This window comes from Aegilops tauschii, chromosome 2, assembly GCF_002575655.3.
Source record: "Aegilops tauschii subsp. strangulata cultivar AL8/78 chromosome 2, Aet v6.0, whole genome shotgun sequence".
Taxonomy (NCBI): domain Eukaryota; kingdom Viridiplantae; phylum Streptophyta; class Magnoliopsida; order Poales; family Poaceae; genus Aegilops; species Aegilops tauschii.
The window spans coordinates 105,717,166-105,740,634 of NC_053036.3; the positions used below are offsets into that span (position 1 = coordinate 105,717,166).

Genomic DNA, 23,469 nt, shown 5'->3' on the forward strand with positions numbered 1-23,469 from the left:
CCCATTGTACAAGGCCTTAATCAGACCAATCATAGCATCGATTCCTGCTCTATAAATAGCATGCTCAAGTCACCAATCAACACAACAGCAGAAGCAGCAGCAAAATATATATCCCCACGAGGCCACAAGTTCACGAGCTAATCACTCGAGATTGTCGATAGTGCTCTTCGGCTAGCTCATTGGTAACTTAAGCTCAGTGAGGGTTGCACTCACAAAAATGCAAGGCCTCACGGCATCTTGCAAGATCGTGCTCGTGATGTTTCTGCTCGGCTTAGGCTTGGCAGGAGCCACCGCCGACAGCCGTAGGAGGCACATCTCCAGCAGCCCTGACGAGCCGTGCAAGAAGATGACGCTCTACCTCCACGACATCCTCTACAACGGTGTCAACAACAGTGCCAACGCGACGGCGGCGCCGGCGACCAAGCCGACGGACCTGAGCACAACGCACTGGAGCAACGGCACCTTCTTCGGCATGCTGGTGGTGTTCGACGACCCGGTGACGGAGGGGACGGCGCTGCCCATCGGGCAGGAGGAGCCGGCGGCGCGCGCGCAGGGGTTCTACTTCTACGACAAGAAGGAGTCGTACAGCGGGTGGTTCTCCTTCTCGCTCGTGTTCAACTCAAAGGCATGCAGGGGCACCCTCAACCTCATGGGCGCCGATCCCATGGACGCGGAGACGCGTGACTTTTCCGTCGTCGGGGGCACCGGCGACTTCTTCATGGCGCGCGGCGTCGCGACGATCCACACCGACGCCACCGAAGGCTACTTCTACTTCCGCCTCAAGATGGACATCAAGCTCTACGAGTGCTACGTCTAATCTGATAAGTTATCAATATGCATGGTTATAACATGCACGTCCGCGTGTGCCGGTAAGGATCAAGGAGTGATGTTGGTGCTGTTGTTTTTCTTTGTATGGTGAGTTGCGTGCATGCATGGGCGCATGTGCTTTTTGTGTCCTTCGTGTATGATTCGATGTGAGTTGTTGTGTTGTTGTTAATTCTTGGATGCATGGGCATCTCGATTCTGTATCATGTGACGAGAGTTTAAATTTCACATTGTTGTTATTGTTTATGCATGTTTGATGTACCAAACTGATGAGAAATGCGGATAATATATACATACTACAAATACTCCCCCTTAATTAGCAGGCCTACGAGATGCAACAGCTAGACGATGCAAAAAAAAAAAAACACTAGCCACTCAAAAGTCTAGCGACATTAGGGAGGAAAGATGGATAAACATGTTTCGTACTAATCAGGCCTATGAGGTGGAACAAGATGTGGAAGAAAAGGGAGATATGATTCAACTACTCCTAATATATCTTGAGTCTTGCCTTTAATATATGTAAAATTAATATAATAATAATTTATGATTGGTTATACTAACTAAGATACTAATCAGTAGTTCGTGCAAATCTGTAGTATAGATACTAATTTATGATTGGTTATACTAACTAAGGAGCCTTTTATTATTAATTTAACTTCACCGAAAATATTTTCCACCTATATATTATTTATCGATAATATCCTGTATTGCCCGATAAACTCCAAAACCCTTCCGGTGATCCCGAAACGCTTCCGGTTCCTTACGAAACTATTCCACAAATAAATCCTCGATACTCTCGTCCTACTAACACTCAGAAGATCGTGATTACCTTAAGCTTGGGACCCTATAAGTTCGGTAAATCATATACATGAATGAAACTCCTTCGCTCAATGACCGATAGCGGAACCGTGGTCGTCCATATCGATCCCTATGATTACATGAATGATATTCGAGTGAACATTTGATTATCATGTGATGTTCCCTTTGCTTCACGATACTTTAAAAAACTCGAGGTGTCTCTCGGTATCCTCTTGAGTCATGCACATGCTCACTATACCATCATTCTTGTTGCCGGTTTTGTTCTTCTTTCTCGTTGAAGTGTTCTGCCATCCCCATGACATAGTCACCTGTGTCTGGCCAGACAATGATGGATGCCGTCACATCGAGACGGCCCTAAGAATATCTCTCCATCGTCGGAGGAGCAAATCCCACTCTCGAGCTATCTAGTCCCTTGTCAAACTTTCTGATTAACATGTAAGTTGTCGTTATGACCACCGTGTTACAGATGACGTTTGAGCAACCCCAAAGTCCACCGTATGGTAGGAAGTGACTACAGTACTCTCATGGTCTGAGAAACTAAAAACACATGTTAACACACCGTGTTATAGCAATTGACAGGTGATGCACAGGGGTTTTCCCCCATTTATTGAGGATCAAGTTTGGTGTGTGGTGGAACCACTCATCAAAAAATATCTTGATACTCATTTAAAAAAGTCTGAGGATCATGTTTATCTTGGTAGTCATACTAAAATGGCCGTATGCATCCCTAGTTGGTGCAAAGGCCGGGGAAGTGAAATTCTGCCCCAATTTAAAGTGGCTGTATGCATCTTTTCGATGCAGAGGCCGGGGAATGGCCTCCTTCTCAAAAAAAACCTTCTTTGGCATGCTGGTAGTGTTCGACGACCCGGTGACGGAGCGGACGGCGCTGCCCGTCAGGCAGGAGGAGCCGGCGGCGCGCGCACAGGGGTTCTACTTCTACGACAAGAAGGAATCGTACCGCGGGTGGTTCTCCTTCTCGCTCGTGTTCAACTCGAAGGCATGCAGGGGCACCCTCAACCTCATGGGCGCCGATCCCATGGACGCGGAGACGCGTGACTTTTCCGTCGTAGGGGGCACCGGCGACTTCTTCATGGCGCGCGGCGTCGCGACGATCCGCACCGACGCCACCGAGAGCTACTTCTTTTTTTTTGAGGGAAGGCCATCATGGCTAGCTTTATTAAGATCAAATAATCAGTACATCGTCCACTAGTTTAGCTATGAGGCAACCCGGGGGCTCCTCAGACCAACTACTCGAGATCTTATTATAAAAGCAATACTGAGCTAGCTCATGAGCCGCTTGATTAGCAGACCGAAACCAATGTTTAAACTTAACCTTTCCAATAGAAACACTAATATCCACACATTCCGCGAAGATTGCTGAAGCAGCATCCCACCAACGTGACTCACCAGTGCAGAAATCTACAACGATGAGGGAATCTGACTCCGCTTCTACACGGTGAAGTCCCAAGTTGTTTGCAAGAATTAATCCATCACGCATCGCCATTGCCTCCATAGTTACCACATTTGCAGCATACGGGACATAGACACATTGAGCCGCCAACAGATTGTTGGAAATATGCCCTAGAGGCAATAATAAATGGTTATTATTATATTTCTTTGTTCATGGTAATTGTCTATTATTCATGCTATAATTGTATTGTCCGGAAATCGTAATACATGTGTGAATACATAGACCACAACCTGTCCCTAGTAAGCCTCTAGTTGACTAGCTCGTTGATCAACAGATAGTCATGGTTTCCTGACTATGGACATTGGATGTCATTGATAACGGGATCACATCATTAGGAGAATGATGTGATGGACAAGACCCAATCCTAAGCATAGCATAAAAGATCGTGTAGTTTCGTTTGCTAGAGCTTTTCCAATGTCAAGTATCTTTTCCTTAGACCATGAGATCGTGCAACTCCCGGATACCGTAGGAGTGCTTTGGGTGTGCCAAACGTCACAACGTAACTGGGTGACTATAAAGGTGCACTACGGGTATCTCCAAAAGTGTTTGTTGGGTTGGCACGGATCGAGACTGGGATTTGTCACTCCGTGTGACGGAGAGGTATCTCTGGGCCCACTCGGTAATGCATCATCATAATGAGCTCAATGTGACTAAGGCGTTAGTCACGGGATCATGCATTGCGGTACGAGTAAAGAGACTTGCCGGTAACGAGATTGAACAAGGTATTGGGATACCGACGATCGAATCTCGGGCAAGTAACATACCGATTGACAAAGGGAATTGCATACGGATTGATTGAATCCTCGACACCGTGGTTCATCCGATGAGATCATCGTGGAACATGTGGGAGCCAACATGGGTATCCAGATCCCGCTGTTGGTTATTGACCGGAGAGGCGTCTCGGTCATGTCTGCATGTCTCCCGAACCCGTAGGGTCTACACACTTAAGGTCCGGTGACGCTAGGATTGTAGAGATATATGTATGCGGAAACCCGAAAGTTGTTCGGAGTCCCGGATGAGATCCCGGACATCACGAGAGGCTCCGGAATGGTCCGGAGGTGAAGAATTATATATAGGAAGTCAAGTTTCGGCCACAGGGAAAGTTTCGGGGGTTACCGGTATTGTACCGGGACCACCGGAAGGGTCCCGGGGGTCCACCGGGTGGGGCCACCTATCCCGGAGGGCCCCGTGGGCTGAAAGTGGAAGGGAACCAGCCCTTAGTGGGCTGGGGCGCCCCCCTTGGGCCTCCTCCCATGCGCCTAGGGTTGGGAACCCTAGGGGGGAGCTTCCCCCTTGCCTTGGGGGGCAAGGCACCCCTTCCCCCCCACTTGGCCGCCGCCCCCCTTGGAGATCTGATCTCCCAAGGGCTGGCGCCCCCCAGGGGTCCTATAAATAGTGGGGGGGAGGGAGGGCAGCAACCCACAGCCTTGGGCGCCTCCCTCCTCCCCTGCAACACCTCTCTCTCTCTCTCTCTCGCAGAAGCTTGGCGAAGCCCTGCCGGAAACCCGCTACATCCACCACCACGCCGTCGTGCTGTTGGATCTCCATCAACCTCTCCTCCCCCCTTGCTGGATCAAGAAGGAGGAGACGTCGCTGCACCGTACGTGTGTTGAACGCGAAGGTGCCGTCCGTTCGGCACTCGGTCATCGGTGATTTGGATCACGGCGAGTACGACTCCGTCATCCACGTTCATTGGAACGCTTCCGCTCGCGATCTACAAGGGTATGTAGATGCACTCCTTTCCCCTCGTTGCTAGTAGACTCCATAGATGCATCTTGGTGAACATAGGAAAATTTTAAATTATGCTACGATTCCCACAGTGGCATCATGAGCCAGGTCTATGCGTAGTTACTATGCAGGAGTAGAACACAAAGCAGTTGTGGGCGTTGAGTTTGCCAATTCTTCTTGCCGCTACTAGTCTTTTCTTGTTTCGGCGGCATTGTAGGATGAAGCGGCCCGGACCGACCTTACACGTACACTTACGTGAGACAGGTTCCACCGACTGACATGCACAAGTTGCATAAGGTGGCTAGCGGGTGTCTGTCTCTCCTACTTTAGTCGGAACGGATTCGATGAAAAGGGTCCTTATGAAGGGTAAATAGAAATTGGCAAATCACGTTGTGGTCATACGTAGGTAAGAAACGTTCTTGCTAGAAACCTACAAACCACGTAAAAACTTGCAACAACAATTAGAGGACGTCTAACTTGTTTTTGCAGAAAGTGCTATGTGATGTGATATGGCCAGAAGATGTGATGAATGATATATGTGATGTATGAGATTGATCATATTCTTGTAATAGGAATCACGACTTGCATGTCGATGAGTATGACAACCGGCAGGAGCCATAGGAGTTGTCTTTATTATTTTGCATGACCTGCGTGTCATTGAATAACGCCATGTAAATTACTTTACTTTGTTGCTAAACGCGTTAGCCATAGAAGTAGAAGTAATCGTTGGCGTGACGACTTCATGAAGACACAATGATGGAGATCATGATGATGGAGAACATGGTGTCATGCCGGTGACGAAGATGATCATGGTGCCCTGAAGATGGAGATCAAAGGAGCAAATGATATTGGCCATATCATGTCACTATTTGATTGCATGTGATGTTTATCATGTTTTGCATCTTATTTGCTTAGAACGACGGTAGTAAGTAAGATGATCCCTTATAATAATTTCAAGAAAGTGTTCACCCTAACTGTGCACCGTTGCGAAGGTTCGTTGTTTCGAAGCACCACGTGATGATCGGGTGTGATAGATTCTAACGTTCGAATACAACGGGTGTTGACGAGCCTAGCATGCACAGACATGGCCTCGGAACACACGCAATACACTTAGGTTGACTTGACGAGCCTAGCATGTACAGACATGGCCTCGGAACACGGAGGACCGAAAGGTCGAGCATGAGTCGTATAGAAGATACGATCAGCATGGAGATGTTCACCGATCTTGACTAGTCCGTCTCACGTGATGATCGGACACGGCCTAGTTAAACTCGGATCATGTTTCACTTAGATGACTAGAGGGATGTCTATCTGAGTGGGAGTTCATAATCAGATGAACTTCATTATCATGAACATAGTCAAAAAGGTATTTGCACATTATGTCATAGCTTGCGCTTTAGTTCTACTGGTTAAAATATGTTCCTAGAGAAAATTTAGTTGAAAGTTGGTAGTAGCAATTATGCGGACTGGGTCCGTAAACTAAGGATTGTCCTCATTACTGCACAGAAGGCTTATGTCCTTAATGCACCGCTCGGTGTGCTGAACCTCAGCGTCGTCTGTAGATGTTACGAAACATCTGACATACACGTTTTGATGACTACGTGATAGTTTGGTGCGGTTTAGAATTGTGGCACCAAAGATGTTTTTGAAACGTCACAGAACATGTGAGATGTTCCGAAGACTGAAATTGGGATTTCAGACTAGTGCCCACGTCAAGAGGTATGAGACCTCTGACAAGTTTCTTAAGCCTGCAAACTAAGGGAGAAAAGCTCAATCGTTGAGCGTGTGCTCAGATTGTCTGAGTACCACAATCGCTTGAATCGAGTGGGAGTTAATCTTCCATATGAGATAGTGATAGTTCTCCATAGTCACTGCCACCAAGCTAGTAGAGCTTCGTGATGAACTATAACATATCAAGGATAGTTATGATGATCCTTGAGCTATTCGCGATGTTTGACACCGTGAAAGTAGAAATCAAGAAGGAGCATCAATTGTTGATGGTTAGTAAAACCACTAGTTTCTAGAAGGGCAAGGGCAAAAGGGATACTTCATGAAACAACAAATCGTTTGCTGCTCTAGTGAAGAATCCCAAGGTTGAACCCAAACCCGAGACTAAGTGCTTCTGTAATGAGAGGAACGGTCACTGAAGCAGTACTACCCTAGATACTTGGTAGATGAGAAGGCAGGCAAGGTCGACAGAAGTATATTGGATATACGTTATATGAATGTGTACTTTACTAGTACTCCTAGCAGCACCAGGGTATTAGATACCGGTTCGGTTGCTAAGTGTTAGTAACTCGAAATAAAAGCTGCGGAATAAATGGAGACTAGCTAAAGGTGAGATGACGATATGTGTTGGAAGTGTTTCCAAGGTTGATGTGATCAAGCATCGCATGCTCCCTCTACCATCGAGATTTGGTGTTTGCGTTGAACATGATTGGATTATGTTTACCGCAAAACGGTTATTCATTTAAGGAGAATAATGGTTACTCTGTTTACTTGAATAATACCTTCAATGGTCTTGCACCTAAAATGAATCTCGATCGTAGTGATACACATGTTCATGCCAAAAGATATAAGATAGTAATGATAGTACCACATACTTGTGGCACTGCAATTTGAGTCATATTGGTATAGAACGCATGAAGAAGCTCCATGTAGATGGATCTTTGGACTCAGTCGTTTTTGAAAAGATTGAGACATGCGAACCATGTCTATTGGTATATATGCATGAAGAAACTCCATGCAGATGGATCGTTTGGACTCACTTGATTTTGAATCACTTGAGACATGCAAATCATACCACATGGGCAAGATGACTGAAAGGCCTCGTTTTCAGTAAAATGGAACAAGAGAGCAACTTATTGGAAGTAATACATTTTGATGTATGCAATCCAATGAGTGCTGAGGCATGCAGTGGATATCGTTATGTTCTTACTTCACAGATGATTTGAGTAGATGCTAAGTGTATTTACTTGATGAAACACTAGTCTGAATTATTGAAAGGTTCAAGTAATTTCAGAGTGAAATTGAAGATCGTCGTGACAAGAGGATAAAATGTCTGTGATATGATCATAGAGATGAGTATCTGAGATACGAGTTTGGCACACAATTGAGACATTGTGGAAAGTGTTTCACAATTAATACCGCCTGGAACACCATAGTGTGATGGTGTGTCCGAACATCATAACTGCACCCTATTGGATATGGTGCATACCATGATGTTTCTTATCAAATTACCACTATCGTTTATGGGTTAGGCATTAGAGACAACCGCATTCACTTTAAAAGGGGCACCACGCAAATCCGTTGAGACGACACCGTTTATAGAAACCTAAGTTGTCGTTTCTTAAAAGTTTGGGGCTGCGATGCTTATGTGAAAAAGTTTCAGGCTGATAAGCTCGAACCCAAAGCGGATAAATGCATCTTCATAGAATACCCAAAAACAGTTGGGTATACCTCCTATTTCAGATCTGCAAGCAAAAGTAATTGCTTCTAGAAACGAGTCCTTTCTCGAGGAAAAGTTTCTCTCGAAAGAATTGAGTGGGAGTATGGTGGAGACTTGATAAGGTTATTGAACCGTCGCTTCAACTAGTGTGTAGCAGGGCACAGGAAATTGTTCCTGTGGCACCTACACCAATTGAAGTGGAAGCTTATGATAGTGATCATGAAACTTCGGATCAAGTCACTACCAAACCTCGTAGGACGACGAGGATGCGCACTACTTCAGAGTAATGCGTGATCCTGTCTTGGAAGTCATGTTGCTAGACAACAATGAACCTACGAGCTATGGAGAAGCGATGGTGGGCCCATATTCCGACGAATGGCTCGAGGCCATGAAATCCGAGATAGAATCCATGTATCAGAACAAAGCATGGACTTTGGTGAACTTGCCCGATGATCGGCAAGCCATTGAGATAAATGGATCTTTAAGAAGAAGACGGACATGGACGGTAATGTTACCATCTATGAAGCTCGACTTGTGGCAAAGAGTATTTTCACAAGTTCAAGGAGTTGACTACGATGAGTTTTTCTCATCCGTAGCGATGCTTAGGTCCGTCGGAATCATGTTAGCATTAGCTACATTTATGAAATCTGGCAGATGGATGTCAAAACAAGTTTCCTTACCAGTTTTCGTAAGGAAAGGTTGTATGTGATACAATCAGAAAGGTTTTGTCGATCCTAAGGATGCTAAAAGGTATGCTAGCTCCAGCGATCCTTCCATGGATTAGAGCAAGCATCTCGGAGTCAGAATATACGCTTTGATGGAGTGATCAAAGTTTTTGGGTTTATACAAAGTTTGTTAGAAACTTGTATTTACAATAAAGTGAGTGGGAGCGCTACAACATTTCTGATAAGTATATGTGAATGACATATTGTTGATCCGAAATGATGTAAAATTTCTGGAAAGCATAAAGGGTTGTTTGAAAGGAGTTTTTCAAAGGAAGACCTGGATAAAGCTGCTTACACATTGGGCATCAAGATCCATAGAGATAGATCAAGACGCCTGATGATACTTCCAAAAGACAGCACACCTTGACATGATTTTGAAAGAGTTCAAAATAGATCAGCAAAGAAGGAGTTCTTGGCTGTGTTACAAGGTGTGAGTATTGAGTGAGACTCAAGACCTGACCACAGCAGAAGATAGAGAAAGGACGAAGGTCGTCCCCTATGCTTTAGACATAGGCTCTATGGTATGCTATGCTGTGTACCGCACATGTAGTGTGCCTTGCCATGAGTTGGTCAAGAGGGTACAATGGTGATCCGGGAAAGGATCTCGTGACAGCGGTCGAACTTATCCTTAGTACCTAGTGGATTAAGGAATTTTCTCGATTATGGACGTGGAAAGGAGTTCGTCGTAAAGGGTTACGTCGATGCGAACTTTGACACTAATCCGGATGACTCTGATTAGTAAACCGGATTCGTATAGTAGAGCAATTATTTGAAATGGCTCCAAATAGCGCGTGGTAGCATCCACAAAGATGACATAGATATTCGTAAAGCACACGGTTCTGAAAGGTTCAGACCCGTTGACTAATAACCTCTCTCACAAGCATAACATGACCAAACCAGAACACATTGAGTGATAATCACATAGTGATGTGAACTAGATTGTTGACTCTAGTAAACTCTTTAGATGTTGGTCACATGGTGATGTGACCAGTGAGTGTTAATCACATGGTGATGTGAACTAGATTATTGACTCTAGTGCAAGTGGGAGACTGTTGGAAATATGCCCTCGAGGCAATAATAAATGGTTATTATTATATTTCTTTGTTCATGGTAATTGTCTATTATTCATGCTATAATTGTATTGTCCGGAAATCGTAATACATGTGTGAATACATAGACCACAACCTGTCCCTAGTAAGCCTCTAGTTGACTAGCTCGTTGATCAACAGATAGTCATGGTTTCCTGACTATGGACATTGGATGTCATTGATAACGGGATCACATCATTAGGAGAATGATGTGATGGACAAGACCCAATCCTAAGCATAGCATAAAAGATCGTGTAGTTTCGTTTGCTAGAGCTTTTCCAATGTCAAGTATCTTTTCCTTAGACCATGAGATCGTGCAACTCCCGGATACCGTAGGAGTGCTTTGGGTGTGCCAAACATCACAACGTAACTGGGTGACTATAAAGGTGCACTACGGGTATCTCCGAAAGTGTCTGTTGGGTTGGCACGGATCGAGACTGGGATTTGTCACTCCGTGTGACGGAGAGGTATCTCTGGGCCCACTCGGTAATGCATCATCATAATGAGCTCAATGTGACTAAGGCGTTAGTCACGGGATCATGCATTGCGGTACGAGTAAAGAGACTTGCCGGTAACGAGATTGAACAAGGTATTGGGATACCGACGATCGAATCTCGGGCAAGTAACATACCGATTGACAAAGGGAATTGCATACGGATTGATTGAATCCTCGACACCGTGGTTCATCCGATGAGATCATCGTGGAACATGTGGGAGCCAACATGGGTATCCAGATCCCGCTGTTGGTTATTGACCGGAGAGGCGTCTCGGTCATGTCTGCATGTCTCCCGAACCCGTAGGGTCTACACACTTAAGGTCCGGTGACGCTAGGGTTGTAGAGATATATGTATGCGGAAACCCGAAAGTTGTTCGGAGTCCCGGATGAGATCCCGGACATCACGAGAGGCTCCGGAATGGTCCGGAGGTGAAGAATTATATATAGGAAGTCAAGTTTCGGCCACCGGGAAAGTTTCGGGGGTTACCGGTATTGTACCGGGACCACCGGAAGGGTCCCGGGGGTCCACCGGGTGGGGCCACCTATCCCGGAGGGCCCCGTGGGCTGAAAGTGGAAGGGAACCAGCCCTTAGTGGGCTGGGGCGCCCCCCTTGGGCCTCCCCCCATGCGCCTAGGGTTGGGAACCCTGGGGGGGAGCTTCGCCCTTGCCTTGGGGGGCAAGGCACCCCTTCCCCCCCACTTGGCCGCCGCCCCCCTTGGAGATCTGATCTCCCAAGGGCTGGCGCCCCCCAGGGGTCCTATAAATAGTGGGGGGAGGGAGGGCAGCAACCCACAGCCTTGGGCGCCTCCCTCCTCCCCTGCAACAACTCTCTCTCTCTCTCGCAGAAGCTTGGCGAAGCCCTGCCGGAAACCCGCTACATCCACCACCACGCCGTCGTGCTGTTGGATCTCCATCAACCTCTCCTCCCCCCTTGCTGGATCAAGAAGGAGGAAACGTCGCTGCACCGTACGTGTGTTGAACGCGGAGGTGCCGTCCGTTTGGCACTCGGTCATCGGTGATTTGGATCACGGCGAGTACGACTCCGTCATCCACGTTCATTGGAACGCTTCCGCTCGCGATCTACAAGGGTATGTAGATGCACTCCTTTCCCCTCGTTGCTAGTAGACTCCATAGATGCATCTTGGTGAACGTAGGAAAATTTTAAATTATGCTACGATTCCCAACACAGATTACCATGTCCATCCCTTAGAACTGCAGAAGGAGCACCAGCACCCTCATCTTCATGATATGCTGTGTCAACATTAAGTTTGATGAATTTTGGCTCGGGTCTGACCCATTTATGTTCTCCTCCTTCAGGCTTCCGCACACACGAATGTTGGTAATTACTCGCAATTGCTAAAACAGAAACGGGCCATCTTGTAGGGGGTGGAGTAGCTTCATCGTGAGTAATTTGCCTTCTGATCCACCATAAGTACCAACACCCTACAGCAAGAATCTGCTTCATATCCAATTGTGGTTTTATATGTGACAACATTGCCGGTAGTAGCAATAGATATTCCATAATGGCCGAGCCTGAATGGTCAACGATGATAGCTTCATTAATAGTATCGAGCATTCCCAGCTTGCTCCACAACTCCTTGGCATGCGTACATTCGAACAGGAGGTGCCGAACATCCTCAGCAGCTTGATGGCAGATTGGACAAGCTCCATTAGATCCAATATGTCTATTAGTAAGTATAGCTTTTAAAGGGATAATTCCATGCAGGACCCGCCAACAAAATATTTGGACTTTACGTGGGATTTGTAATTTCCATAGAGAACTCCATATAGCCGGGATTTGGGACCCTCCTGGCTGCGCCATAGTGTTTGCATGGGCCCTGTATTTTTGTATCCACTGAACATGATATGCTAATCGAACTGTGAATAGTCCCTTTCGGTCTGGATGCCATGCAATGAAGTCTTCAAAGGCTTGAAGATTAACAGGAATTTTGCATGATTCTGCGAACATCTACCGGTATGAATATAGACCTGATTAACTCCTCATCCCACGTACCTGTTATAGGGTCTATCAATTCACTAACCCGTGCCACAATCGTTTGTCCTCTGACAGTGATAATTCTTCTATTCGGACTAGCTGGGACCCATGGGTCATTCCAAATATTGACCATCTCGCCAGTTCCGATCCTCCAGATATAGCCAAGCTTAAAAGTTTCAAGTCCCTTCAGTATACTCTGCCAGGTGAAAGAAGAACCATTCTTTGGAGTAGCCTGCAGAAGGGTTCCATTAGGGAAATACTTGGCCTTAAGAACTCTCGCACAAAGGGAGTCTGGATTAGTAATAAGTCTCCAACTTTGTTTTGCGAGCATCGCAAGATTAAAGATTGGAGGTCCCTGAATCCCATACCCCCCTCATTTTTTGGATAGCACAGTTTCCACCAAGAGAACCAATGCATCTTCCTATGTTCCTCATCATCACCCCACCAGAACTGAGCAATTAAATTTGTGATCTCCTTACAAATACCCAAAGGTAAGCTAAATACTGACATAGCAAAAACTGGGATAGCCTGAGCCACAGACTTTAATAGAATTTCCTTACCGCCAACGGACAGCTGCTTCTCCATCCATCCCCTGAGTCTTTCCTTTATCCTTTCACAAAAGTGTCTGAAATAATCGCTCCTATCCGCCCCCACCATGGCTGGCAGGCCAAGATATTTATCAGATAGAGCCTCCGTATCAATATGAAGCAACTGGCAAATTTCAGTCCTAGATACCACAGGTGTATTAGGACTAAAAAATATACTTGATTCTGATAGACTCACCATTTGACCTGAACTTTGGCAGTAGGAATCTAGCACATGCTGTAAGGAAGCTGCATTTAGAACATCTGCGCTCATGAGAATTAGAGAGTCGTCAGCAAATAAAAGGTGTGATACCGATGGTGCATTTCCGCACACTCTAATTCCCTCAATGCCACCAGCCTCTTCTTCAAACTGCAATAGACTAGAAAGCCCTTCCGCACAAAGGAGAAAGAGGTAAGGGGAGAGGGGACCCCCCTGCCTAATCCCCCTAGTAGGAGTAAAAATATCTGTTTCCTGAGAATTGTATACCTCACTGAGTTGACGCACGCCATCATCATATCAATCCAATGCTCATGAAAGCCGAGTTTTGTGCATCATATCCCCCAGAAAATTCCATTCAACTAGGTCATATGCTTTGTGCATGTCAAGCTTAACCGCACATAATCCCGTTTTGCCCGACCTCTTGTTTTTGATCTTATGAATACATTCATATGCTATCAAGATGTTATCCGTAATCATTCTACCCGGGACAAAAGCACTTTGCGTTGGGGATATAATTTCCGGCAGAATGTTTTTCAAGCGTAGTGCTAACATCTTTGAAACAATTTTATAAAGGACATTGCATAAGCTAATAGGACGAAACTGAGTAACTAGTTCAGAGGATTCAACCTTGGGGATCATGACAATTGTTGTATCATTCCACTCATCCGGAATTTTCCTAGAAATTATTGCAACCAGTACCTCCTGAGTTATTTCCTCTCCAAGAATATGCCAATACTTTTTGAAAAATATAGCATGCAATTCATCAGGCCCGGGTGCCTTCAAATCTCCAATATTATAAACAGCCTTGCGAACATCTTCTGCGGTGAAAGGTGCCATCAACATATCATCCATTTGATTTGTGACTTTCGGTTGCACTTTAGCTAGCACTTCCGGACTTGTTTGCTGCACTTCTTGTGTGAAAAGGTTAGAAAAATAATTCTGGACATGGGGATTAAGGGCTGTGTTACCTTCTAACACTAGTAGAAAACAGGGCATAGGTCACAGGGCAGTTTTCACATTAGCCCCGGTTCAGTCACGAACCGGGACCCATGGGGGCAGTCGTCCCGGTTCATGAGCCCAGGGGGCCGGCCGGGGCCTCGTGGGCATTGGTCCCGGTTCGTATGGAACCATTTGTCCCGGTTCGAGCCACGAACCGGGACTAATGGTCCTCGCTCCTGGCCCACAACCATTTGTCTCGGTTCTTGGCATGAACCGGGACAGAAGGCCCGGATTTAGTACCGGTTCATGCCACGAACCGGGACCAATGAGGTGCCTATATATACCCCTCGCCCGCGAGCAGAGCACTCCAGTGCTCTGTTTTTCTCTGGCCGGCGAGGGGAGGGCTTTGTGGTGCTCTAGACACCCGAAAGCCCCGGGACTGCCGAACCAGCTGCAATTTAGACACCCGAAAGTAAGTACTATAGTAGCATGTTCCGCGCATCTCCTAGTGATTCAAGCGCTAGTTTGATCAATACCATTTAGCATGCTTGCTTATCAGTTTGATTGACCTCTATTTCTTGTAAAGTGGTTGTGGCAGCAACCCGGGAATAATTACTGTGGATACTACGTTTGCGAGTCCATCCGCTATCATACCTGTGAGCGGGGCTACACTGAAGAACAATATGAAGTGCGTAAGCAATAATATTCACAATTTTATTTTATTACCATCATTTGTGTTGAGTTTCATTTATTCATATATATATATGTATTGACCCCCTTCTTCAAATTAGATTTTTCGGAAGCGGGATCAACTCCTAGCAGAAGATCGTATGCGAGGAATTCAAGAGGAATTGGCGGCATTCTTCCTTGACCACGTGATCGCTGAAAACGGAGAATACTATGTGGACCCTGTGTTCCTACAATATAATTAGGAGATTGTATTGTAAGAGATAATTATTGTATATATGTAGCCGGTAGTGTCGGATAGATATACGAGAACTTGTTGTTCGACCAATATCTCGGAGAAGGAGAGGTGGTCGATATCACTTCTCTCTGTCTGCATATGTTCATGACGATCTTCTGTTTCCTTCATTTGATTACTAGCTAGCGTGTCTACTCCTCTCCATACGTATATAGTACGTAGCGTCGACCAAGCACGGAGATAAGAGAGGACACTTCTCTCTATTAATTAGCTAGCTAACACAATATATGAAACACCTAAATTAACCCCCCAAAACCCCAAAACCACCCCCTTTCAAAAAAAACAAAAACCTCAGCTCCTGCTAGGGGCTGACGCGTGGATGCCTATTGGTCCCGGTTGGTGGCACCAACCGGGACCAAAGGCCCTCCTGCCTGGGCTCCCCGCACCGGCCACGTGGACGGCCTTTAGTCCCGGTTCGTGTAAGAACCGGGACTAAAGGGCTAGGGCATTAGTAACGACCCTTTAGTCCCGGTTCCAGAACCGGGACTAAAGGCCCTTATGAACCGGGGTAAAAGCCCCTTTTCCTACTAGTGTAACCAATTTCCACCTTCACTTTTAAGTTTCTTGATGAAATTTCTTTTCCTTCTATCAGATGCGAACGCCTGAAAGAACGCGGTATTCCGGTCACTGCTAGTTAGCCAGGTCGCCCGTGAAATCTGCCTTGCTTGGATCTCCTCTAATTCCAATAAGTATTCTATTAGTTCTTCCAGCTCTTTCTTTTTCTCCTCATTTTCCGCATTCATCGGCCCGGACAATACTTTTTCCATGTCTCGCTGAGCTTTACGCAAACGCTTTTTTGTTTTTTTAAGACCCGCTGGTCCCAATCATGAAACTGGGTGTGCATCATATTAAGCTTTTTATAAATATTTGTTGCCATTGGATCAGAGCCAACCTTCGCCCAAGCCTCTAGTACCGTCTCATTAAACTTCTCTTCCCGTAACCAGCGAGCTTCAAACTTTTTCTGTTGGCCACTTCCACCTGCAACCGGCTGGGAATAATACTCCGTGTTAACTAACAATGGCCGGTGGTCTGAATGGTTAAATTCCAAGTTCTCTAATGCCGCCTGTGGGAACAATCTTGACCAAGCCTCATTTACTAATCCTCTTTCGAGTCTTTCTCTGATCCTTCCTCTTCGCCAGGTAAATGGGTCTCCCACAAAACCCATGTCACACAAATTACAGTCATCAATAACTTGTTGGAAGGCCTGCATGTACTGCTGGGGTCTCGGATTACCCCCCTCTTTCTCATGCAAAAATTGTATCTCATTAAGATCACCAATTAGAAGCCACGGCAGATCATAACTATGCTGGAGCTGTCTTATGCGGTCCCAAGTTTTATGTTTGTTCTCCCATCTAAACTCTCCATGCATGCCAGTGAGACGCCATTCTCTAGCATCCGCATCCATTATTCTTACATCAATGAACATAGGATCCAAAGCGAGACGATGAATAGACACTTCCTTTTTCCACATCAACAGTAAACCACCTTTCCTTCCGTCACTTATGCACACAAATTTCTGGTCCATCTTCGTCCTCTTCCTCAAGCATTCAGCCGGATAGCTATCTAAGTGAGTCTCCGACAAAAACATCACATCAGGATTGGTTCTTCGCTGGACATCCAGCAAAGCTCGAACTGCCTGGGCGTTTCCGAGCCCGTGACAGTTCCATGCTAATATCTTCATGGCAGTGAAGCGATGAAAAAACTCTCGGTCGGCGGCGCCGCCGGAGGACAGAAAACCCTAGCTTTTATTTGCTAGGGGACGGCAAATTGGAGACGGAGCCCCCTCCAGGGAGGGTTATGAGCACAGTCTCAAAACCTCAAAAAATCCATGAGCAAGCTGCAGATCCGAACTAGATAGACAGGGAAGAAAAGCTACACCAGCCCATCCTCATCAGCCATGCAACTCGTGTTGGAGAAGGAGACCAGCGACGACGCTCCAAAGCGCCGCCCTGGGATAGCAACCACGCCGGCCACCGCGCGGAGGAGGCGGCCGGCGGCTGACCAGCCGAAGCCCTAGTCGCTTGGTGAGTCGCCTCTTACGGAAAAAACGTTTACGCAGGATCGCAATGGCTCATTACCGAGGGCTACTTCTACTTCCGCCTCAAGATGGACATCAAGCTCTACGAGTGCTACGTCTGATGATCTGTCAGGTTATCAAGAATTCAAGATGGTTATAACACGCACGTACGCGTGTACCTATCAGTATTGAAGGGTGATGTGCCGCTGTTGTTTTTGCTTGCGTGATGAGTTGCATGCATGGGCATGTGGATTGCGTGTTATTCGTGTATGTTGTATGCCCACAAGAGCTTTAATTGTATGGTGCTTTTATTCTGTTTATTTATGAATTTGTTTTGCGGGGTTATGAAATTCTATTTGTACCTTCAGTATTTTATTTTATTTTTTGAAAAGGGGGGCAAACCCCAGCCTTTGCATCTGCATCGGCTCATGCACACAACCATCTATATCTATACCTACTAATACTAATAATGATATACTAATACTAATCTAATACTAATACTATATTGATTACTGATTACTAATATTATTACTATTTTTTATTTTTATTTTTATTTTTATTTTAATAATAATAAAGTAAAGGTGTGTTTCTTCGATTGTTTCATCCGTTCACCCATTTTCTTCTATGAGATTTTTTACTATCCGAGGTTGTACTATTTTAATAATTTTTTATTTTGTTATTGGGCTCTGAAAAAATTGTTCGGTGCTGATATTGGGCCATATTTATGTTACTGGGCGCAAATAAAAAAAATCAGTGCTGCCTCAAGAAAACTGCTATTAAATAAATTCTATGAGCTAAAAATTAAAAGAGGGAACAAATTTGGCAGGAAAGAAAGGAATTATAGAAGAAGGAAATAAGAGGAAGGAATTAGAAAAACGAATAAATTCCATGGTCTATCTCTGATGAGAGAGAGGACCCATTAAATAGGGGTTCATCGCACATGCACATAATGCTTTTATGCTTGGCCATGTTTATATATACTATAGCAATGATATGAATTATTTAGGGTACTGTGAAAGTCAACTTTCTTTTCTGGAGATGTGAAAGCAAAGTTAGCAATTGATTGATTTGCAGCCAATGGGAATGAACCACGTGAATATTAATTTTCACTTTTTTCATGCATTTTTTGTCGGTTTGAAACTGCTTTTACCACGCTTACCGTGTGGTCGCTTTTTTCATACTTGATGGTTAGAACAATAAGTTTACTCTCACATTGCTTTGTCATGGAGTTATCATCATGTAATAATAATGATTCCTATGTATGTGAGAGCCTGGTGCGACAAGACCAAAATTATAGTGTTGGAGAATCAGTGTTGACATCAGGCATATATAAGTTAGGGATGCTCACCGTTCATTTTTTAAACTATGGATCGATGGGTAAGGCGGAAGAACACAATATAGTTCGCTTTCGGAAACATGCCCAAGTTCATGGTAGAGATGAAGAAGGTGAACGGTAGCGACGGTGAAGTATATGCAACTTATATTCAGTCAAGAGGTTGAAAGCCTCACACCATAACACAATTTGCATTAAGAATTATTATTGTATGCAGTCAATAAGGAAATGCATCGCCTGATATGCCAAGACATGATTGATGTTCAACCACGTGAAGATGAATGTGGCAGTTGCAACGCACAAGGAATTACAAGTCAATGCAGGAAGGGGCTCGAGACATCGGCATGGTAGAATGTGATGACCAAGCTCACCACCTAGGGATTGATCACATTTGTCGTAAATAGGTAGACGGGTGACCACCATCAACGATGATGACAAAGAGGAGAAGTGACAACACAGATGACTTGTTAGGGGTGTGCTAGTTTATTTCTTCCATCGCAACACACGGACATCTTTATCAGTTATACCCTAAAATACACTACTAAACGTTAAGAGTTGTCAAAGAGTCAGTTTTTCCAAGATCGTGCGTCTAGTTTTGGAAAAGCACGGGGCCTAGTTGGTTGCTTTTTTTGTAAGTATAAGATGCCGTAGCAGCCTGTGTCGATCAACAGTGTCTAGCTACCGCGGATAGGGCACTCTGTAGGACTACAGTACTATCAAAGCCACCACTAACTGTGTACTTTGTACAGGGAGTCCATATCGGTCCCTATGGCGTACCCACCGTTGCTTCCATTTTAGGTGAATCAACTAACTTTATCCATTATTAAGATATAATAATATATAACTGTAATAGGGTTTGTTATCTAGACGAGTAGTTGCTACTACTTCGTCCCAAGCTGCTTGCAAAAACGTCTTATATTATGTGACGAAGGAAGACTATAGCTAGTACAGCAAATTTGTGTATAGTTTGCAAAAATGTCTTATATTATACTTCCTCCGTTCCGAATTACTTGTCGCAGGTATGAATGTATCTAGATGTATTTTAGTTCTATAGTTCTAGATACATCCATTTCTGTGACGAGTAATTTGGAACGGAGGGAGACTAGTTAGTACAGCAAGTTAGTGTATTCCTACAAGAGATTTGAACATGATCCACCCACACACTCACCTCCATGTATATATAGCATGCGCAAGTCGAGTTCTCAACACCACAACAACAGGAGCTGCACAGTTAGCTGCACACTTCTGGCATAACATATACACTCAGCAAGAGTTGCACTGACAACAATGCAAGGCCTCGCGGCATCTTCCAAGCTGTCGCTGACCGTAGTGGTCGTCGCGGTGTTTCTGCTCGGCTTGGCGGGCGCCGCCCACGGCAGGAGGAAGCTCGTCTCCAGCGCCAACGACGAGCCGTGCAAGAAGATGACGCTCTACTACCACGACATCCTCTACGACGGCGGCAACAACACGGCGAACGCCACGTCGGCAGCGGCCACGGAGCCGACGGCGCTGAGCAATAGCACCTACTTCGGCATGCTGGTGGTGTTCGACGACCCCATGACCAAAAGGAAGGCGCTGCCCGTTGGAAATGAGCTGCCCACGGCGCGCGCGCAGGGGTTCTACTTCTACGACAAGAAAGGGTCCTTGAACTCGTGGTTCGCTTTCTCACTCGTGTTCAACTCCACGGCGTACAAGGGCACCCTCAACCTCATGGGCGCCGACCTCATGGGCGAGAGAACGCGGGACATCTCCGTCGTGGGCGGCACCGGCGACTTCTTCATGGCGCGCGGCATCGCCACGCTCCGCACCGACGCCATGGAGGGCTTGTACTACTTCCGCCTGCAGATGGACATCAAACTCTACGAGTGCTATGTCTGATGTCGGCAAGAAGGTGGGATATATATCTGCGAGCGTGTGCCAATAAGGAGTGATGTGCTGCTGCTACGGTGTTTGGTGTGGTGTAGAGAGTTGCATGCAGAGGCCTATGTGTGTCATTCCCCAAGTTTGACTTCACTGTATGTTTATTCTGTTTTTGAAGGATCTACAATATATAAAAGTTCATTGAAAGTACAAAGCATCTCAAATATAATAAAATTACATTAAGATTATGAGACCACCGCACAATCACTATTGCCGTCAGAACGAGTCGCCGACGCGCCGCTGTCTCTACTCCCTTACAGTCGATGACTGACAGGAAGTCTTCGTGCACGTGCCGCTAAGTACTAGGTTAGGTGTCGGGACCCCGATTCTAAGTCACACCGATCTAGCCTGTAACACCTCATATCACTTTGCAGCCTCACGCACGGTACTCCCACGGGTGTCGCCTTACCATGGCCCGGGACCGTTTGCGCCTTTTGGCTCACGTATATGACAATGTCGCTAGCATCCATATGACAGAGAACCCGGGCCGACATGGCTAGTCGTGAACCCAAAGCGGCACTAACGTATGGGGACAGGCATACATGAATCAACATCGAACGTGTCGGTCAGCAGCGTGTGAATCCGGGCTGTAGCACTGGGCTAACAGGACTCCGGGAACCCGGGCTGTAGTAGGCTAGGCAGGACTCCGGATGTCACCGCGTGACATTTCCCCGAAGGGACAGACACAGGAACGATGTGAAACACATGCCGGCCAGTCAAGTGTCCAGAGCAGTAGTGCTGGGCTAGCAGGACTCCGGTGAACCGGGCTGTAGCGGACTACTATGGCTCAAGGAGGCACTAGACTACATTTCCCCATAAGAGAGGCTGCCAAGGATATACAACTAGATTGTCGGATCCCACACATAGCAATACACGTTACACGTACGCATAACATGCAAGTATGTGCTGTACAACATGGCATCACAACATAACGCGAACTCATATAGATAAAAGGCCCAGAAGAGCCACATAGCATTAAGTACAAACAGGGGTCACATGACCCATCATTCAGAGCATACAAGCAACGGAAGCATTACATGTCTGAGTACAGACAACTACAAAAGAAAAAGGCTGAGAAGCCTGACTATCTACAAGACCCTCCCAAGGGTTCAAGATCGTAGCTGAGGTACAAGCTACTCGTCGAAGTCCAAGCGGAGCTACTAGTAAGACTGAAGTCTCCGCTGCAAAAACATAAATAAAGCAACATGAGTACAAAGGTACTCAGCAAGACTTACATCAGATCCTATCATACATGCATTTGTATCAAGAAGGTAGTGTGGGGTTTAGTTGCAGCAAGCCAGCTTTGACTCAGTGGCTATCCTGTTCTACGACTACGAGAAACTTCTTTGAGGTAAGAAGGCGGACACGAGTCCACTAATCACCACCTCAATACACTACTATGGATTCATTCCCGTCTCACTACGAGAAGCCATCCATAGCACTCACACTTATCTTGAGCATTTTAGAGTATCCACTTCAAGTTGTCTATGTACCACGTAAGCATCCAAGAAGTCCATAACCGAGGACACGGCTATTCGAATAGATCATGATAACCCTGCAGGGGTGTACTGCGTCACACACGCTCTCGCCACTTACCGCCATGTACACGTCATGTACCTCGGCAACCTTCAAGCGGAAGCCTGGCGAGGGTGTCGGCCACGACCTGACTAACCACGCAAGACTCTAGTCCAGGTTTATCGCCTATTTGGGTTCCATCCGCAAGGAGATCCGGCCGGGGTGTCGCTCACGGCCCCAAACGATGTGTGCAGGGTTCCCGAGCCCACCATCCGGGTGCCACTCGGTACACCGGGCCACGTGTGCCTAGTCTGTCCCAAGCCCACCCTGCCGGGTGCCACTCGGTAGAAAAATAGCACTACCTACAAACACCAGAAACTAGTTGCAACTCCTGGACAGAGATCAAGGCGGTTAATAAGTCGAGAGAGCTTGGAGCGCCCGGAGCCCAATGTGTGGTAGTAGCTAGTCATTGGACAACTTACACAGAACTCGGTTCTTAAGGACGGTCCCAATGAGACAACCCACCATGTACTCCTACATGGCCTCTCACCGCTACCTTTACCAAATCGTGTTCACACGCTTAACTCTCGGCACCAGAACATATCGTAACACTCCAATTCATTCCCAATGAACCAGACCTGACACAACTCTAAGCAATAGCAGGCAAGGCATGGTAGGAACACAACATGGCTCAATCAACTCCTACACATGCTAGTGGGTTTCAACTATTTACTGTGGCAATGACAGGTCATGCAGAGGAATGGGTTCAACTACCGCAGCATAAAGTAGCAGTTGAATCGTTGTTGTCCTAATGCAGTAAAAGAGAGCAGGAGCGAGAGAGTAGGTTTGTATCGGAATGAACAAAGGGGGTTTGCTTGCCTGGTAGATCAACGGGGTGGCACTGCTCCTCAGACAGGTACTCTGGAACACTCTCCGGAGCAGGACCTATCGAGAGGGAACGGTGTCGACAGTCAAACACAATCATATGCAACAATATGATGCATGAATATGGCATGAATATGTGATGTATTGAGCCAATGCATTTAGCAATCAACTTGGAGGAGATCCATTTGAACCAAAGGTTCAAATGCAACTCTAATTTAAGTCCTTATATATGCCATTTATATGTTATCACTTATACAGTAGGTATAAGTTGGTTTGTCATGCATGAAACTAGTACAGATGGATAGATTGCATTTTTCTGATAATTTTTCATATATAAATTATTTAAATCTGAGCTACGGTTGAATTTCTATGAATTTTAGAAGTTTTACTAATTTTCTGGAATTTCCTGATTTAATTTAAATCCAAAAAAAAAAGGTTTATTGCGTCAGCACTGCGTCATCATGACGTCAGCGGGTTA

The 23,469-nt window shown here is 45.9% G+C and overlaps 3 protein-coding genes across 3 annotated transcripts; all 3 read left to right on the forward strand.

The window, feature by feature from the left end:
• Positions 1–1,164, forward strand: LOC109735313 (dirigent protein 5). Its single transcript, XM_020294520.4, has one exon. It carries the CDS (start codon positions 218–220, stop codon positions 815–817), a length of 600 nt encoding a protein of 199 aa, XP_020150109.1. The 5' UTR covers positions 1–217; the 3' UTR covers positions 818–1,164.
• A 1,291-nt stretch (positions 1,165–2,455) lies between these two features.
• LOC109735311 (dirigent protein 5-like) lies at positions 2,456–2,854 on the forward strand. The gene has a single exon (XM_020294518.2). It carries the CDS (start codon positions 2,456–2,458, stop codon positions 2,852–2,854), a length of 399 nt encoding a protein of 132 aa, XP_020150107.2.
• A 17,039-nt stretch (positions 2,855–19,893) lies between these two features.
• Positions 19,894–20,753, forward strand: LOC109735312 (dirigent protein 5-like). The gene has a single exon (XM_020294519.4). It carries the CDS (start codon positions 19,959–19,961, stop codon positions 20,547–20,549), a length of 591 nt encoding a protein of 196 aa, XP_020150108.1. The 5' UTR covers positions 19,894–19,958; the 3' UTR covers positions 20,550–20,753.
• The last annotated feature ends 2,716 nt before the right edge of the window (positions 20,754–23,469 follow it).

Excerpts from the sequence above, each read along its gene's own strand:
- LOC109735312 (XM_020294519.4), top strand. The coding sequence starts at position 19,959 with ATGCAAGGCCTCGCGGCATCTTCCAAGCTGTCGCTGACCGTAGTGGTC.
- LOC109735313 (XM_020294520.4), top strand. The coding sequence starts at position 218 with ATGCAAGGCCTCACGGCATCTTGCAAGATCGTGCTCGTGATGTTTCTG.
- LOC109735311 (XM_020294518.2), top strand. The coding sequence starts at position 2,456 with ATGGCCTCCTTCTCAAAAAAAACCTTCTTTGGCATGCTGGTAGTGTTC.